The sequence below is a fragment of the Loxodonta africana genome, chromosome 18 (genome assembly GCF_030014295.1).
Source record: "Loxodonta africana isolate mLoxAfr1 chromosome 18, mLoxAfr1.hap2, whole genome shotgun sequence".
Taxonomy (NCBI): Eukaryota; Metazoa; Chordata; class Mammalia; order Proboscidea; family Elephantidae; genus Loxodonta; species Loxodonta africana.
The window spans coordinates 25,333,178-25,352,949 of NC_087359.1; the positions used below are offsets into that span (position 1 = coordinate 25,333,178).

The following is a 19,772-nucleotide window of genomic DNA, read 5'->3' on the forward strand; positions in this document are numbered from 1 at the left end:
GCCAGGAGAGAAGAATGACTTGGGCCAGGGGGTTAAGGATGTTTGAGAAACCCCCAATTTCTCTGGCAGGAGTGAGGAGCGGGTAGGGATTCAGTTTTTGATGTCAGCTAACCTAATGTGCTGCCAAGGCTGAAGGCACTCCTTTTTTTTTTTTTTTTTTTTTTTTGGCTCTGTGGCCTCCCAGGGGTAGAAAAGGGAAAGCAGCCTGAAGATGTCCTAGGGCTTAGGGGGTGGGGAGCAATACAACTAGATGGTAACCTCTGTGCAGCACTATTCAGCTGTATATATATACAAAATATTGATAATGTAGGACATTTACAAAACACTGAAAAATACAATAGAAAAAAAAATCACATCCCATCCGACAGAGAAATGAGCTGGTGTATTTCCAGGTTTTTTTTTTTTTTTTCTCCTGTGTGTACGCTTATCTACAACAACAACAACAACAACAACCCATTGCCTTTGAGTTAACCCCCAATAGGGTTTCCAAGGGGCGCCTGGTGGATGTGAACTGCCAATATTTTAATTAGCAGCCATAGCTCTTAACCACTAGACCACCAGGGTTTCCAAGCTTATCTATAGCTTGCTAAATTTGAACCAAACTACATAAACTTTTATATCCTTTTCTTTTTTCTTCATAGCATTATATTGTGAGTACTTTCTCACATCAGTAAGCATTATTCTACAACACTATTTTAAAAAGTTGCATAAAGTAAAAACATCATAATTTATTTAAATTCTCCCCTATCGTTGGGCATTTAAGTTGCTTCCAAATTTTTACAAGTATAATACGGCCCTTTAAGAGTCATCCTTATCCATAAATGTGTCCACATTAGTGGAAATTTCTATAAGTATTCTTTAAATTTTCTGAATAATACCATTCCACATTTCATCCCTGTCCCCCAAGGCTTGCAGCTTTCCTAGAAGTATTCCTACCACTGTAACTAGCTGCTTGGGTTTCCTTCCAGAAATCTGCAGTACATATGCACAAGCATATTACTTATTTTAAAAAATCCACATACTAAATAAACACTGTCACGTGTCTTGCTTTCTTCGCTTAGTGACACAGCTTGGAGGTCATCTTGTCACTACAAGTAAATATACGGCTACCTCATTCGTCCGAAAGACTTCATCACTTTGCACTGTTTGCATGATCGCATTCATTTAATGAGTCCCTTAATGATCTGTACCCACGACTCCACCTGACTCTGAGCTGTGCAGCCCCACTCAGGTAGGGACGGTAAAAGCTTTGCCAATGTAAATATTCAAACAGAAATGATGATAGATACCCTGCTCTTCTTGTTTAATAAACAAACATCCCAGACATTATTTCTGTATTTATTAGCAGAACCACTGTGAAATAGATGCCTCCTATGAGGACCAGAAAAAGCAGGCGAGAACTGAGGACTGACATAAAAAAGAAAAAGTGTCTGAGGAACATACAACTCCTCTTGTTATACAAGGAGATACGTAAACTGGTGTTAACTAAAATGTTTGATTTGTATTTCTGTCAAAATGACAATAAAGTCTTGGCTTTTGTATAAGATAGAACCGTTTTATGCCACTCAAAGAAGGTTCACGACCGAGGTCACTTGGAGATACTTTAAAATTTTAACTCTTAATATAAAAGAACACCAGCTCATTGTATCGAAATTATATATACACCCTGAGTTTTCCAAGTTGCCATTTTTGCATTTTTTTTCTTTTGTAAATTAGTTTGCTGTTATGCTTAGAGATGCTATAATATCCCAGTACATCAAGTTGTGGCTTGATATTCACTAGAGGATAATGCTAGCTTTAAATTTATCAGCATTTGTGGGGAAGAATAAAAATGATACTGGATGTTGCTTGTCAATCAATTGCTATAAATCTAAACTGTTTGAGCATAGTATTTATTTTAAAATCTAAAAACTTCACATTTGTAGCAAAGGAGAATGTCAATGAAAAGATCAAAGTAAAAAGAACAGACTTGAGATTAGAAATCCATTTTAAGCCAAAATGACAATGTCTTCCTAAGTTAATATTAATCCTTTAATTATAAATTTCAAAGGTTTAAGTAGTGTCTATGACCTTAGCTTTGAATAATTATGCCATATGGAGCTTTTCTTAAATTTGAAAAAGATGTGAATTGTTGCTCAAAGCCTTTTAATGACTTCAGGCTGGCAGAATTCCAGTATAATCCTTCAGATACCATTTAAAATTATAGACCAGCAACCCCAAGCTGGTAAATGCCATGTCAATTTCATAAGAACTTTTTACTTAGTAGAGAACGCTGCAGAAAATGTTTGATGAGTTGTTAGTTTTTTAATATGAAAATGTGAAGCTTAAAACGACTACTTATAAGGGAGAACTCAGGAAGGAAAAGATGAACAGATTTGACTAAATACAAATTAAACTTTTTTGTGTACCAGAGAGATCATAAAATTAAAAGGCAAATATCAAAAAACATCTGCCACAAAGATACAGGTTTTATCATCCTAAATACAAACTTTTAAAAAGCTTTTTATAAACTGATGAGAAAAATAGTAAGACACTAAAACATGATGGCAAAGGACATAAAAAGGCAATTTTCAGAAATGAAACATGAATAAAAAATAAACCTATTCTAAATGTCCAATCTCTTTAAATGTAAATTAAAACAACCATTTTTCACAAAAATACCCAAAATTAAAGATATTAATACCAAGTGCTGGCCAAGGTAAGACAGGATACTATGATGGGAGAAACGTAAGTTAGGACCATCTTTCTGAAAACCAATTTGATCTGGTAACTCTACTGGGATTTTAACCTAAGAGAAAAAAATGGAAAATGTTGACAAACGTTTACATATAAAGATGTTACTCTCAGCATTACCTTAAACAATTGTTTAAAAAACCCCAATGTTAAAAAAAAAAACTAATGAAAACTTTATTTTCAAAGAATTTCAAATGACATTGGAATATTTTCAGCATAAAAGTTAAAAAAAAGCAAGTAATATACCTGTGTATTCAGTATGCTCTCCACCAGCTAGGTTAATACAGCTATTTTACCTACTATTGGTTATCTCTGGGTAGTTGACAGTAGCAGGGGATTTTACACACTTCTCTATTTTTTGTATTTTCTAAAGTATCCTCTATTTTAAGAAAGGTTATTTTTCAAATAGCTGAGCAGATTTCTGAAACAACAGTCATTTTTAAATACCAAAGTTTTCATTCTTCTTCTGAAAATTACCCACTATCATGACTTAGTAATGTTCTTTAATTTTTCAAAGGTTTATATTTTATGGGCTTTGTCTCGTTTCGGTTTGAAGAGATTTTAAAAGGCTGGAAAAGAAGCTTTCGCTTTGCAAACGCCAATCATTTCCTTTCCTGGATTCATGATTTCAAGTATTTTGACCTTGTGGAGTTATTTCATGTTTCCCCTAACTTGAAGCCATTGAAGATATCATCTGGGCCTAAATCGCTGCTGACAGAAATTCAGGTAGGATCTGGCCTGCAGAATTCTTTTATAACCTTAACATTTTAAGTGCTACTGAAATAATCCAGGTCTGCATGGAATGTTGCCTTTAGATTATTTATTATTCTGGTGTTATTTTCCTCTCTTTCAATGCCAATTTTATACTTAATAATAGAAAATTAACTTCTAAATCCCTCAATTCTAACTGGATTTTTAACTGTTAGCAAATATTTTTGTGTTCAGATTTATTTAAAGATAAAAAACATTAAACTTTTTATAGGATAGAGAGGTAAGAATTCAAGTACCTTGTATAATGATACAACAGGGTGATTAAAAACTTAACCAAATTAGTGTTAACTCAAAGTTTATAGTAAGAACTTACATGTTTAATAATTTGTGTAGAATAAAACTAAAATTATGTCTGAGAAAAGAATTATGCTATGAGTTTACCTTATTAAGTAATATAGAAGAATTATAGTTAAAGTAACATGAATGATTAAATATAAAGGTGTATCTTGTCTGACCCAACGTATTTATAATGGGTTGCAATCAAGTTTGGATAAATCAACAATATTTTCTCATTTATTTACCTTATCACTCAGCAGCCTACACTGAACTTCTCAGTTGATCATCATTCTTTTATTTGCTTACTTAACATTTAATAAATGCCTACTTTGTACAAGGCACCATGCATGATCCTGGAATTTCAGTAATCAATATGTCACAAGGACTGCTTTTAGGGAGCTCACAGGCCAGTTCTTCATGGCATTTGGAAATGCTAAACTCCTCTTACTTGTTAAATAAAAACCATTTATCAATGAGAAATACAAATTACTCTTCTTATTAAGAGCCCAACACTTGTATTTTATCACAGAGCTTTGGGGTTGGCTAATTTTACCAAATGAACAAAAACCAAGCTCACTGCACTAAACACTAGCCTAATTAAGGCTCTCTTCCCTTTTTCTAATTTTCCAGATTTGCCAATAAGTCCCTGCATTTTGGTCAAATTCCTCAGCACCTTTATGCATGTCTCCTAAAGTTACTATGCCAAAACTCCATTTCTGTCTTCTTATGCTACTTGTTTCTAATTCAGGTCACAAATATCCCATCCTTGCAGACTCACACTGCCCATGCTCACCCCTCTACCTTCACAGCTTCAATTCTATCTCAGCAAATTCCCTTCCTCTTCCTTTCAGAGGCATTCCATTCATCTGCTCAGCCTGAAATCTCAGTGTTTCATTTTCTTTAAAACTCCTTACTCTGAGCAGACTACAGTGATTCTTAACTAAGAACAGAGATGATATTAGGTATAAGCTCTTCTCAAGTCTTATCAGAGAACTTCTTTGTATCTTGACCAATCTCCTTCCTTCCTCCCTCAGGGAAAGTCATGCTTCCTTTTATTCATTCACTTAATATATACCAGGTGAGCACCTACATTGCACTACATTTTCTAAGTACTCATGATACAGAAATAAGTAAGATGGACAAGATTCTGCTAACGTAGCTTACATTCTCAGGAGGAAACAGACGATAAACAATGAACAAACAAAAAAGACGCGATTTCAGATAGTGAGACAAGCTATGAAGACAATGGGACAAGGTAAGGTGATGGGGTAGGCAGGACTTTAGATAAAGAGGTCAGGGAAGGACCTGTGAAGAATGCAGATAGATGAGAAAACTCAGATGGCCATAAGAAAATCACAGGGAAGAATATTCCAGGCAGAAACAGTGTCAGATATAAAGACCTGGAGGCAGGAGAGAGCCTGGCAGGTTCTAGAAACACACCAATGTTTCATGTGGCTGGAGCCTCGGAGCCACAAGGTATAGGTGGGCTGTGTTGGTGATTTTTTCATACCCTCATCTCTCAGATCTCAAGCCTTCAATCATCTACAATTCTTTGCATCATTAAACTCTTTCCTCTCATATACTTCAAAATATTCATTTTTCAGCCTAAAAATATATTCCCTTTTAACTCCTGCTTTTTGGAATTACACCTGCATTTTTTTTTTTTTTTTAACACCAAATTTTCCAAACCTCATCTCCACTTCCTTGTCTTTTGCTGCCGTGTTTCTATCCACACTATCATTTTCAGTACTCTGTCCAAGAGCATCAATGATATCTCAGTTTCAAATCCAGCGATCTTTTGTCAACCTTCATCCTTCCTGATTTTCTGTAATATTCTTGACAGTCCTCCATTTCAAAATATTTTCCTTTACTTCCATGAAGATACATTCTCTTACTCTTCTTACCTTGATGCCCTTTCTTTGACTGTTTCCTCCCCAACCTCTTAAATGTAGTTCTTCCCTTACGTTCTTCCTTTACAACTGTTTTTATTCTTTCTTTCTATATTCCTCTCTTTAACGGTCTCACTCACTCCCAAGGTCACAGGTCACGCCCTCTCTGTGAGTGACTCCTACAGCCATTTCTTCCCCCGTCCTGTCTTCACTTATGACTTCGAGAAATGTTTTTACAACAGCAAGTGAACATCACAGCTGAGTGTAATGATGCACTTCAAACTCAACTTGTTTATAACTGATTCATCATCTTCCTCCCCAAACCAGAAACTCCTCCTCCAATGCCCAATATATTAAGGGATGAAATGATACTTAACAAGTTTAATCAATCCTATCTCTGCAATGATTCTCAAAAATGCCTCTTTTATCCCATTGCCACTAGGACTGTACTCCCGTTACCTCCCATGCACCTCTAACCCACCCTCCAGGACCTCCCACCTGGACTAATCCCATCCTTGCTAATTACTTATATCGCTATGACATCTTGCCAACATTCTGACCTCATTGCCTTCTCCTATCCTCCTCTGCCATGCCTTTCTAGCCAGACTGGCCTCCTTGCTGTTCCTCCAAAAAGCCAGGCTCACTCCTGCCTCTTTAAAGCCCTTTTCCTATGTATTTGTGGGTTCAGAGCTACGTCACCAAGGGCAAAGTTGGCTAAATACGACTTTCAGATAAATTAAGGTATGATAAAGTAAGCCATCTTTGGATCAATGAGAAAGGCCTAGAATGGTATGGTATACTCTAAAAAGGCTCAACGTCGTTTAATGATAAAGAAGAAGAGGTGAAAAAATTAAACAGATTCAGACAATTGTTAAATTACTTTTGTCAGATTTCTTGATCCCAAGATACAGATTGCTCTTAAGGAACTCAAGGGACAATTTACAGTAGTTTTATGATGACTAGCATTCACATTTACTACCTGAGTAAAATACTTTTACTTTTTCAGAACATCAAAAGAAGGAATATTTAAGATTGTGCACTGAATAACCCCAAATGTCTGAACATCATATTGACATGTATTTTAAAGATATGTAATTCTAAAGAAACTTTTCTTATTTCTTCTGAAAAATCAATCTTGGAAAACAAGTTATCCTTTATGTTACACTGTCATAAGAAGCTCTAAAATCTAGAAATGATTATTAGACAAGCTAGGAAAGATCTGAACTCCAGTCTTAACCTAGGAAAATTTAGGGCTACAGACCAAGTATTTCTAATTAGTATAATATTTGACAACATTATAATATCATTTTCTCCCAATGTGCATTTAATTATTATAAAATGGAATATTCCATACAATCTCTTCCATGAAAGTCAAGAGAAAAGTTAGGAAATTCCCTAGATTATTTCAGTGGTGTTTAGAACGGGGCATCAGGATTGAAGGAAGACTCATTAACAACATGTGTTATGCAGATAACACAAGCTTGCTTCCTGAAAGTGAAGAGGACTTGAAAAACTTACCGGTGAAGATCAAAGACCACAGCCTTCAGTATGGATTACACCTCAACATAAAGACAACAAAAGTCCTCACAACTAGACCAATAAGCAACATCATGATAAACAGAGAAAAGATTGAAGTTGTCAAGGATTTCATTTCACTTGGATCCACAATCAACACCCATGGAAGCAGCAGTCAGGAAATCAACAGATGCATTGCACTGGGCAAATCTGCTGCAAAGGACCTGTTTCAAGTGTTGAAAACAAAGATGTCACCTTGAAGACTAAGGAGCGCCTGACTCAAGCCATGGTAATTTCAATAGCATCATATGCATGTAAAAGCTAGACAATGAATAAGGAAGACAGAAGAAGAGTTGACACCTCTGAACTGTGGTGTTGGCAATGAATACTGAATATACCATGGACTGCCAAAAGAATGAGTATATCTGTCTTGGAAAAAGTATAACCAGAATGCTCCTTAGAAGCGAGAACGGCAAGACTATGTCTTACATACTTTGGACATGTTGTCAGAAGGTATCAGCCCCTGGAGAAAGGCATTATGGCTGGTAAAGTACAGGGTCAGCGGAAAAAAGGAAGACCCTCAATGGTATGGTTTGACACAGTGGCTATAACAATGGGGTCAAGCATAATAACGACTGTGAGCATGGTGCAGGACCAGGCAGTGTTTCGTTCTGTGGTACAAAGGGTCGTTATGAGTCAGTGCTGATTCAACAGCACCAAACAACAACAACAACAGACACAAGACAAGATACTCGAATTGCTCATGTGAAGAGTTTAGAAGTTAGAAGAGTAATTCTATGCCATTACCTTTTAGAGATAAAATATTACCGTGCTGGCAGTGGATTTTAAACATGGGGTTCAATTGTCTATAAAACATCCAATTGGACATCTTACCTTTTCCAATGTCATCTCTGTCTCAGCAGCATGAGTCTTTTTCAGCTCTATTTTCATCTTCTCTGATTCAGCCTTCAGTTTGTTGACAGCGGTCTCGTGGTCCCTTGCAGCCCTTTGCTTTTCCTCTTCACGAAGAAGACCAAGCTCTACCAGCTGCTGTTTCCTCTGTGAGTTCACATTAATCAGCTCTTCTCTCAGCTTGTGAACCTGGGCCTCCATGTCAGCAATAACCTTATTTTTAAAATGGAAAAAATGGGCAGAGGCATGAATAGGAAGTCACAAAAGAAAAAAATGCAAAAGGCTAATAAACATACAAAAAAAGTTCACACCTTCCCCCTCCTTCCTTCTCTCATTCTCCAATCTCATGTCATTCCCTTCCACCTTGGAGGTAAATACTACCTGGAACACTTCACCATATATCTATATCCTTAAGTAACATTTTGTTTAATTTTACTTGTTTCTAAACACCTATGTAAATGGAATATTATGTGTATTCTTCTGCAACTTGCTTGTTCAATTATGTTTCTAAGATTCATTCAGTGTTGTCTATTGAGTTTTTTAAAGTTCACTGACTTCTGATCTTATTTTTGTTATGTTCTTCCCTGTCCTTTCTTTGGGTTTATTCTGTATTACTTCTCCTAACTCTTTTGTTTTAGATGCTTACCTCATTTTATCCTCCTGATTTATAAGCTTAAGACTATAAATGTCCCTCTAAATACTGCTTTAGCTCTGTCTCCTGGGTTTAGATATGTGGTACATTCATTTTCATTTACTTCATTTTTAAACTTCCATTATTATTTCTTCTATGACTCATGAGTCATTTAGAAGTGTGTTTCTTAATCCCTAAGCACATGGCGTTTGATGGTTCTTTTGTTACTGACGTCTAATTGCATTGTGGCCAGCGAATGTAGTCTACATCACACCAATGTTTTGAAAATTGTTGAAATGTGCTTGATGGCGTAGCGGGAAATTTTAAAAAGCTTCACGTGTGTATGTGTGCTTACTAAGAATGCGTATTCTGTATATTCTACAGTTGTGGGTGCCGTGTTCTATCTATGTCCGCTGGATCAAATTTGATGTTGAAATTTTCTATGCCTTACTGATTTTTTTAAAAAGAATTATAGACTTTTAGAGAAGTTTTAGGTTTACCAAAAAAATTTGCAGAAAGTACAGAGTTCCCATATACCCTTTCCCCTACCCTCTGCACTGTCTCCCCCATTATTAACATCTTACATTTTTGTGGTACATTTGATGAGCCAATAATGATAATTATTATTAACTAAGGTACATAATTTACAGTAGGGTTCACTCTTCATGTTGCAAAGTTCTATGGGTTTTGAGAAATGCGTAGTGTCTTGTATCTGTCACTAAAGTATCACACAGAATATTTTCACTGCCCTAAAAATGCCCTGTGCTCCAACTATTTATCACTCCCTTCCTTCCTCCCCCTAAACTGCCGAAAATCAGTTGCTGTCTAGTTAAGCTGATTCTGACTCATGTTAATCCATGTGTGTGAGAAGAACTATGCTCCACAGAGTTTTCAATGGCTGATTTTTTTGGTAGGAGATCACTAGGCCTTTCTTTCAGGGCAACTCTGTGTGGACTTGAACTCCCAACCTTTCAGTTAGTAGCTGAACACTTAACCATTTGTACCAAACAAGGGCTCCTCTAAACTACTGTCATGGATTGAATTATGTCCCCTCAAAAATATGTGTCAACTTGGTTAGGCCATGATTCCCAGTATTGTGTGGTTGTCCATTTTGTGATTGTAATTTTATGTTGAGAAGGATTAGGGTGGGATTGTAACACCGCCCTCACTCAGGTCACCTCCCTGATCCAAGGTAAAGGGAGTTTCCCTAGGGTGTGGCCTGTACCGCCTTTTATCTCTCAAGAGATAAAAGGGAAGCAAGCAGAGAGTTGGGGACCTCATACCGCCAAGAAAGCAGCACCAGGAGCACAGTGTGCCCTTTGGACACCAGGTCCCTGCGCCTGAGAAGCTCCTTGGCCAGGGGAAGCCTTCCTCCAGAGCTGACAGAGAGAGAAAGCCTTTCCCTGGAGCCGGTGCCCTGATTTTGGACTTGTAACCTACTAGACTGTGAGGAAATAAATTTCTCTTTGTTAGCCATCCACTTGTGGTATTTTTGTTATGGCAGCACTAGATAACCACGACAACTACTGATCTTTTTACTGTCTCTATAGTTTTGCCAAAAGAGCTCTAATGGCACAGTGGTTAAGCTAACCAAAAGGTCGGCAGTTCACACCCACCAGCAGCTCTGTGGGGGAAAGACGGGGAGTCTGCTTCTGAAAAGATTTAAGGAAAAATAAATATTTAAATAAACCCAAATCCATTGCCACCAAGTCGATTCCAACTCATAGCGACCTTAAAGAACATAGGAGAACCGCCCCATAGGGTTTTCAAGGAGTAGGTGGGTGGATCTGAACTGCCAACCGTGGTATATTCAATATCCTTTGCCAACACCATAACTCAAAGGCATCAATTCTTCTTCAGTCTTCCTTATTCATTGTCCAGCTTTCACATGCATATAAGGCAATTAAAATGCCATGCTTTGGATGAGGTACATATTAGTCCTTAAAGTCACACATTTACTTTTTAACACTTTAAAGAGGTCTTTTTTAGCAGATTTACCCAATGTAATACATTGCTTGATTTCCTGACTGCTGATTCCATGGGCGTTGACTGTGGATCCAAGTAAAACAAAATCCTTGATGTCATCAATATTTTCTCCATTTATCATAATGTTGCTTATTGCGGTGCTATGGATCGCTCTTGAGTAGCCCTACTAGCCATCGTCTTGTAAATCCTACCCAAGTGATTGGGTGGGACTATGTAAATAAGGCAATTGCCCACCAAGTGGACTGATCAGTTTTGCCTTAAAAGACAGCCAATTCCAGAGCAGAGAAGGGTTACTACCACCACCAAGGAAGAATAGCCAGGAGCAGAGATCACATCTTTTGGGCCTGGGATCCCTGAGCTGAGAAGCTCCTGGAAGCAGGAGACCAAGAAAGTGAGCGAGCTGTAAGCCTGAAGACAACGAGAAGCGGTGGTAGGGCAGACTGGCAGGAGAGGCTGGCAGGAAAGACTGGCAGGAGACCGTGCAGTGGGCTTCCTGGATCATGGAGCAAGACAGCTGAGTGCCTGAGGTGCCTCTGGGGATTTATTGGCAGGGGCTAAAAGAGCTTTGCAACATTTGCTTGAGCAGGGCAGAGGCACAGGACCAGAGAGAGGTACGCCTGCGAGCACAGCTGAAAAGATGCTGTCCCGATGGAAGAACTGTATCCTGAGTGTTCCTGAGCCTTGAATTGTAACCTGTTACTTCCATAATAAACCCCATAATCCTGAGTATTGCCTGTGAGTTCTGTGCGGCCACTGCAATGGATTATCGAACCCAGCAGTGAAGTAGAGTGCTGTGGGAGGGCTGGTTGGTATTAAGATTGATAAAGATGGTGGAGAGAGTAGGTATGTCTGACCTCCACCACATAGGAATCAGCCTTAGGCTGTTGATCTTGATTCTCCTTCCCCCTTGTGAAGTTAGAGGAGGTCAGACACTACCGCCACACCGTTTTTACCCTTACTGATTCCAGTTGTGAGGATTTTTGTTTTATGTTGAAGTGTAACCTCAAATAGCATACAGATATTAATTTTCTTTTTTAAATCTAATCAACCTGTGTCTTTTAAATAGTTCAATTAGTTTGTATATGCTAATACATTTGCCTTTAATGTGCTATTTGCCTTACCTATTCTGTTTCTTTTTTTGCTTTCTTTTGTTCTATATAAATTTTTTCTCCTTTAGTTTTCTTCTTCCTGGTTTAGAAGTTACAATGCTATATTTTCTTTTCGTGGCAACAGTAAGAGGCTTCAACACTCATGCTGCATCTAACATGAATACTAAAAGAAAGTTAGGATTTTTAAGTCCTGTTACCTTTTCCAGATTTATAAGCTACAACTTTTTACTATTTTCAGTCTTTCTTGTTTCTCTCCATTTAATATTATTGTTATTTTACTCAGTCAGTAGCTATTTGGATATACCCATATATTGACCACTCTCTTGTTCTAAATAGCTACTGTCTCCACGCTCTCAACAACAACCATTTTGTCTTTGTCCCAAGTGCATCCTTTAGGTTATTTTAATGAGGTTTACTGGCAAACATTCTCAGTTTCTATTGGTCAGAAAATATCTTGATGGGTATTGCTGAAAAGTCAGCTGTTATTCCTCTGAAGATGATTTATTTCTCTGGCTGTTTTTAAGATCTTCTCTTTGTCTTTTGTGTTCTTCAGTTTATGATTTTTCTAAGTGTAGATATGTTTTTATTTATTCTGATGAGGACACATTGCTCCTCCAAATCTATCTTTGATGAGTACCGCAAAATTCTCAGTCATACCTACGCATTTAGTGTCTCTGTTCCATTTTCTCTCTACTCCTCATAGAACTCATTTAGACATTGTTAAATTTTCCCATTTTGTCATTTATTTCTATTAGTCTCTCTCTCATAGTTTTCATCTTTTCCTCTTTCTACTACATTCTGGAAATATTATTCTGTGTATAATTTGCTGTCAAATCCATCCAAGCTCATAATTTCAATTGTTTTGTTATTTCTAGAAGTTTTATTCCTTTGCAAGTGTTTGGTAATTTTTATACTTCCTTGCCTTTGCTATTTATATCCTTTAGCTTTCTTAAAATACATATATTAAATATAACTAGTTTATATTTTATGGTTGATAATTCCAGTACCTGAAGTCTTTATAGGTCATCATTTCTGAAGATTCTTCTGCATGGTACTTTGTTTTTTATGTTGTTTTGAGTTGCCATCCTTTTATAACATGAGCTTATATTTCTTGGAGCTTTAGTGGAATTGAGGTGATTTTCCAACAGACACTTGGAGACATCAGCATCTCTGAATAACTTTAAAGTAAATTCCAGTCTCAAGTTTTCCAGAGTACTCTGATAATGTGAATTCAGGCTTCATATCCTCACAAGGCCTGTTTAATAGTTATAAATTTACAGGGGGCAATAATCTACTCAGTGCCAAGGTTTGAAGCAGGTCATTTTCTTGTTTCCAGTTCAGTGGTTTCTAATTCACCCATATACTGTGGGTATGGCCCTATGTTGTCCTAGCATTATGCATGGTGATATCCTATTAGATTCCTCCCTTTAAGCAGCCCCTGGAATTTGGTTTTCGTGCCCTGTGCTCCGTGAAGGCAAAAAAACAAAAACACAACAAAACAAGTAATTGAAATTCAAGTTCTCTGAGTTTGGAAAAGGTGCTCAAAATGAGAGCCGCTTTTAGTGCTGTGGTTACATATCTGGGTTTCTCTTTTCATTTCATTTTTGGTCTCTGAGTATCCTAGCTAACAGTTCACGAATACACTCAAAAGGATATTTTTAGAACTTGTTTATCTGGCCTTTTTAGTGGTTGTCAGGAGGAGGCTTGATCAGGGAACCTAGTCTGTCATACCACCAGATGAATAGTTAGTTCAGATTTAAGACAACTTCCTATTATTATTCTCACTAATGCACTGGCTGTACAACGCCATGCAATATTTCCTAAAAACACATCCTTAACTGTTTTATGCATTATGCACTTTTAACAAGCACTGAATAAACCAGTGTTTCCCTGACTGGAAACCAGACATCCAAAAGTGGCCATAAGGGCAATGGTAACATTAGGCTGCAAGAATGAGGACTACAAAGATAAATGATGATGAGTTGCCTTAGCAGTCAAAATGCCTACAACACGTAGGCAATTTATTTTTTGATAAAAACCCAGGACTTACCTTATTTTTCACTTTGACAATTCATAATTTCTATATGCTAAATAATGATTGCCAGCATTCTGAATGTTTACTTTGCACCTGGCATCTTGTATAGATTATTGTATTTAATCCTTGCAGCAACAAAATAAGATTGACATTAATATACAAAGTTTTCGTTTATTTTGGGTCGTAGTCAGTGCACACTAGAAGTCTATCTCTCTACACTACCCTACTTTCTCTCTACACTAGCTTAGAAGTGTCTCACAGATGTTTGGACAAAAAAAAAACTTATCTGTTGGGAGAACAAAGGGCTTGATAATAACAAATCTGAGCCTCTCTGGGCTGGAGGTGACAGGATGCCCCATGTTTATCCTGGTTCTCTGAAAGTGCTGACTTGAAATGGATAGTCCTATAACAGTACACAAGATGACTCCATAGAAGAGGCTTATTCTCATAAACCTGTAGTGAAAAAGATGAGTCTTCAGAGAATGTACACAATATTTTAAAGTTTATCTGCTTCTCTGTTTCATAGATGTATTGATATACGTATTGATATACAGCTGTAGACCAATTATCCTTGAAAACAAAGTCTCTTGCCTTCTGTTTCTTGCTTTATAATGATTCATTCCCTTTGAACTCAGTACTCTGGCATAATAAAAGAGGTGGTCAATGTAATGGAACTCTGAAACACATAAGAAATCTAAGAGCATATTGATTTAAGTAGTGACAACCGTTCTGTTTCTGAGGGGGCAAAACAGTGTTAAAAAAATAGCTCAGTGATGTCAAGATGGCAGAATAGGATGAGTTGCTGGCTCCCTTCCCCAAAGTCAAACCCTGCAGAAACCAAAGGAAGCATGAAACTGAGATATTAATGATGCCAAAACCAGTAACTATAAAAACAACAGCAACAACAGACTGAGAAATTCCCAGGAAGACTAAAGGCTGTCCTGAACTGGAAAGATGTGTGTTGAAGGGAAAGGGCTGCAGCCTGGGAAAGAGGAAGGGTACCAGGAGACTTCTGTGAGATGGTGGACTACAGGAATGCTTTACTTTCTGCTCTTGCCTCTCTCTCCCTTTTATTGCCACAGGACAATCTTATCTGTTTAAGAATCCAACGCAGTGCCAGTATGAGCCAGGTAACACCAAGGTAAGCAAAAGCCTTGGTGGGGTGAGGAGTTAGAGAAAACAGGTGCAAACCAATTAGAACTTCTTGGGCATGCACTCTTCCACTTTGTCCCCTCCAAACTGCCGGGGCTGATGACGTATAACCTTCAAAGGCTACCTCCTCACTTTGCTGCTTATCTTCAAGAAGTTAAAAGGTGAATTAATGAACAGATTTTCCTGAAGGAGTAGCTGGGAAAGGAGAGTGGTGCAACTCTCTGTCTTGAGGCTCATAACCTCCATCCATAATTTCATCCAGTGGGTCAGGGACTAAGATCTGGCCTTTTGCGTTCCCCCAGAAGACTGTCTGACATGCCTAGGGGAATATGGACTCACTGGCCAAGGTAAATAGACCTGAGCAGTAAAACCACTATTAAAAAAAGCAAACAACTAAATGACATATTCTCTCAATCAGCATAATTGAAACAGGTGAATCATGAATTTTATTAAGTATAATAAATATACTGAAAAGATAAGGGAAGAAGTTAGAGACATGGAGCAGGAATAAGAAGTCATAAAAGCAAAAAGGGAAAGTGGTGAGATAAAGAGCAGGTTGGATACAGCCTAGGAACTGATTAGTAATGTAAAAAAGATCAGATTGAAGAAGTTTCCCAGAAGGCAACAGGAAAATAATGAGATAGAAAATATAAAAGGAAAGTTCATATTTATGGATGACAGAAGCGACAAGATCTAAATACTGGAGTCTGAGAAGGAGCAGAGAAAGGTTTTACCGATGTTCCAGTCTGACTTGAAAGTCTGCTTTTTATCACATGCTATACCATGTCAAATAAGAATTTCTCATAAACAAAAGTATATACATATAGTACATTATAAATTTACCCTTATTGTACACATCTACTCACTAATTTTCACTATGATTAATACAAAATTCATACATAAAAGTCATAGGCCATAATGTCTTTATAAAAAAATAATGTACAAGAAACATTAGTTTTCCAAAAGCACTGATAACAGCCTAACTGAATTTCAATCTTTGTCAATGTACATAAAAATATTTTTTGATGGTACAACCACTGAGTAGGTATGATCCTATTTTTTAACTCAGAACTTTGCATCTTCACTTCCATTTATTAGTGTATTTGTCACTTTTAGTGGCTTTTTGGTATTCATCATTACAGTACATCATAATTTACTTAATCATATCCTTATTCTTGGATATTTATCTTATTTCCAATTATTTATTATTATATATAAAACATTTGTGAACAAGTTACTTCTTTTTTGTTTGTTTCAGGGTATATTACCAAAATTATTTGGCCAAAAGATAAGAATTACTTTTTCCCAAATAGCTCTCCAGAAACACTGAATCCATTTCCAGTGTGAACAACAGGGTGTGTGTGCACCTGCTTTTCCACAACCCTGCCACTGCTTCAGATCATTGTTTTTACATATTTTCCTTAGCTAACAGGTATGTGAGGTAACTTAGAGGACGGTGTCATAGCAAGGCTGATACGCACTGACTGTAATTCAATGGTGAGTTTCAGATAGATAAATTATACTAAAAAATGTAGCACTTAATTACAGTAGAAATAAACATTAAATGAAAGAACTTAATGTTGACGGCCTCCCTTAGGTACTTAATATTTCAACCATTAGCATGTACTAATAACTACAGTGAAAAAATTGCCAATATCAACCTGGAATAGATTTTTTTTTTTCATATTATAAAGGGACAGCTATAAAACAGCTATGTCACTGATGTAAGAGAGATGAATTACAAAAAAAGAAAAGTTTTCACAAATTTATAAAGACTGTGTCTGGAGAAGCTTTGGCAACTTTTAATTAAGCTTTCACTTAACAGTTAAAAACAAATAGACTAGTTTCCTTAGAAAGCTCATGACTCCCTAAACCACTCTGAATCCGACAAGTTCTGGCAAAAGAAGGGAGTGGATGAAACATCCTATAAATGATTATGGATTGCAAGGATTAGAATCAAAGGATTCCCAAACAAAATTAGAAAAGCACTTCATGAAAACAAAATTCATCCAACTTGAGGATTTGTTTATAGATATGAAGTAACTATATGAATTGTTTTCAAAATTGAAAAATTATTCTATGGGCACCCCTCAAAGAAAGGCATTATTAACATATTGATATATTAGCTCAAGTGGCTCCATCAACTTGTTCCACCAAATACTTAAGAAAGAACCCACTCTTATATAAATTCTTTCAGAGAATAGAAAAAGAAAGCTCCATTAGCAATTCAATTTAAAAAGCTAGCATAACATCAACTAAAAACACATGTCAAGGACAGACCAAGAAAGAGAAATCTCAGATCAGTTTCTCTTGAGTAAATATGTAAGGATGCATAATGTTGGTGTTATGTTACAAAATAATTCATAATAAGTTTATTCCATTAATATATTAAAACAGAAAAGACTTACGATTACCTAAATAGATAGAAAAGTACTTGATAAATTTGAATGACAGAAACTCTAAGCAGTGGCATCACTAGGGGGTGTGGATCACATGAGTGACACTGTCAGATGGGTGACACCAAAATGATGTCTATGAAATTTCTGTACAGTGTTTCAGCAGAAGTTTAATATTTTTAATAAAAATATCCCTGTAGTTAGTTATAACAACAAAAACATTTTTTGTAAACCCAGCTTACATGTATCAATATATCTACTAGGCTAAAACGCTATGCTAATTTACTTTTTGAATCTTCTAATAAGCTTCGGTCAGAGCTGTCATTAATACCCGATTACAATGGTTTCGTCTGCATGTTTTACAACCGCACGCTGTTGTTTTCACTGCTGCCAGTGTTTTTACAGCCACTGACTTTGTCAAATTCGCTAGTGTTTTAGCTACCTTATTGTGATGTTTTAGCTACAATATTGCACTAATTAGTATTTGTGGCTCTATATCAATAACTTTTTTGAGAATGAAGTAGTAATTAAAGGAAAAAGAAGGAGTAATATACAGGAATTACGATTTGCGAGTAATACTAGCACAAAAAAAATTACTAAAGATTCTGTACGGTCTGGTATGGGAAGAAGTCCATGGGGGGGGGGTGCCACCATGAGTTACTGCATTGGGTGACACCAACCGTAGTGATGCCATTGACTCTAAGCAAAACAGGAATAGAATATTCCTAATCATAGATGTTATGATTGTTGACACAGAAAATGTAAAATGAATTTACAAAGAAGTGATGAGAAGTAAAAAGAACATTTAGAAAGGTGGCCAAATAAAAGACGAATGTGCAAAATTCAATTGCAATTTTTATATGCCACAAAAAACTAATGAAACAACATTTGCAACTACCAAAAGATGTATAAGACTCTAAGGAAAAAAATTATAGGTCTTTTTGAGAGACATTAAAGATCTAAATAACTGAGAGATATATCACAGTGATGGAATAGCATCAACGCTAGTCCAATTAAAATTTCAACAAAAATTTTCAAGAAATCTGACAAGCTGATTCTAAATGTACAGATATGAACACACTACCACGATACTGCTGAAGAACAACAGGTAGTGTGACATGTCCTACCAAGATCTAAAATAATGCTATTGTAATTAAGACAGTGTAATACTGTCGTAGAGAATAGAAAAACTGATTAATAGAACCAACTACAGAGCCTAGAAACAGTCTTAAATTGGACAGAGCTGACATTGCAGTTTAGCAGGGAAAGAATGAACTACTCAAAAACGTGTACTGGGACAGTAAGTTACCCATATGGAAAAGAAATTAAATTGAATCCCTACCTTACACAATAGACAAAAATCAATTCTCTCCCTCCTACATACATACCTAAGAGGAAAAAAACCATACAACCACAAAAAAACTTGTACATGAGTGTTCAGAGCAGCATTATTTGTAACAGCCAAAGAGTATAAACAATCAAAATATCCATCAACTGATGAATGGATAAATAAAATGTGGTATATTCATATGATGCAATATTATTCATCAATAAAAAGGAATGAGAAACTAGATAACTGGGAGATCCTAAAAATCAAACACCTATGCTCATCTGAAGGCTTTACCAAAAGAGTAAAAAGGTTACCTACAGATTGGGAAAGAGTTTTTAGCTATGACATTTAAGATCAATGCCTGATCTATAAAATCTACATGCTACTGCAAAAACCCAGCTACAAAAAGACAAATAACCCAATTTAAAAATGGGCAAAAGATATGAACAGACACTTCACTAAAGAAGACGTTCAGGAACCTAACAGATACATGAAGAGATGCTCACAATTATTAGCCATTAGAGAAATGCAAATCAAAACTACAATGAGATTCCATCTCACTGCAACAAGGCTGGCATTAATCCAAAAAACATAAAATAATAAACGTTGGACAGGTTGTGGAGAGATTGGAATACTTCTACACTGGTGGTGGGAATGTCAAATGGTACAACCACTTTGGAAATTGATTTGGCGCTTCCTTAAAAAGCTAGAAATAGAACTACCATACGATCCAGCAATCCCACTCCTTGGAATATATCCCAGAGAAATAAGAGCCTTTACACGAACAGATAAATGCACACCCATGTTTACTGCAGCACTGTTTACAATAGCAAAAAGATGGAAGCAATCAAGGTGCCCATCAATGGATGAATGGATAAATTATGGTATATTCACACAATGGAATACTACGCATTGATAAAGAACAGTGAGGAATCTGTGAAACATTTCATAACACGGAGGAATCTGGAAGGCACTATGCTGAGTGAAATCGGTCAGTTGCAAAAGGACAAATATTGTATAAGGCCACTATTATAAGA

At 36.6% G+C, this 19,772-nt stretch overlaps 1 protein-coding gene across 16 annotated transcripts in view; it reads right to left on the reverse strand.

The window, feature by feature from the left end:
• The window catches only part of CEP112 (centrosomal protein 112), a 462,579-nt gene that overhangs the window by 184,686 nt on the left and 258,121 nt on the right, over positions 1 to 19,772 (reverse strand). For all 16 annotated transcript variants that reach the window (XM_064270872.1, XM_064270863.1, XM_064270864.1 and 13 more), the window contains one exon: positions 8,079 to 8,309. In XM_064270872.1, the coding sequence (XP_064126942.1) occupies positions 8,079 to 8,309 (231 nt within the window). The remainder of the gene's footprint in view (positions 1 to 8,078; positions 8,310 to 19,772) is intronic.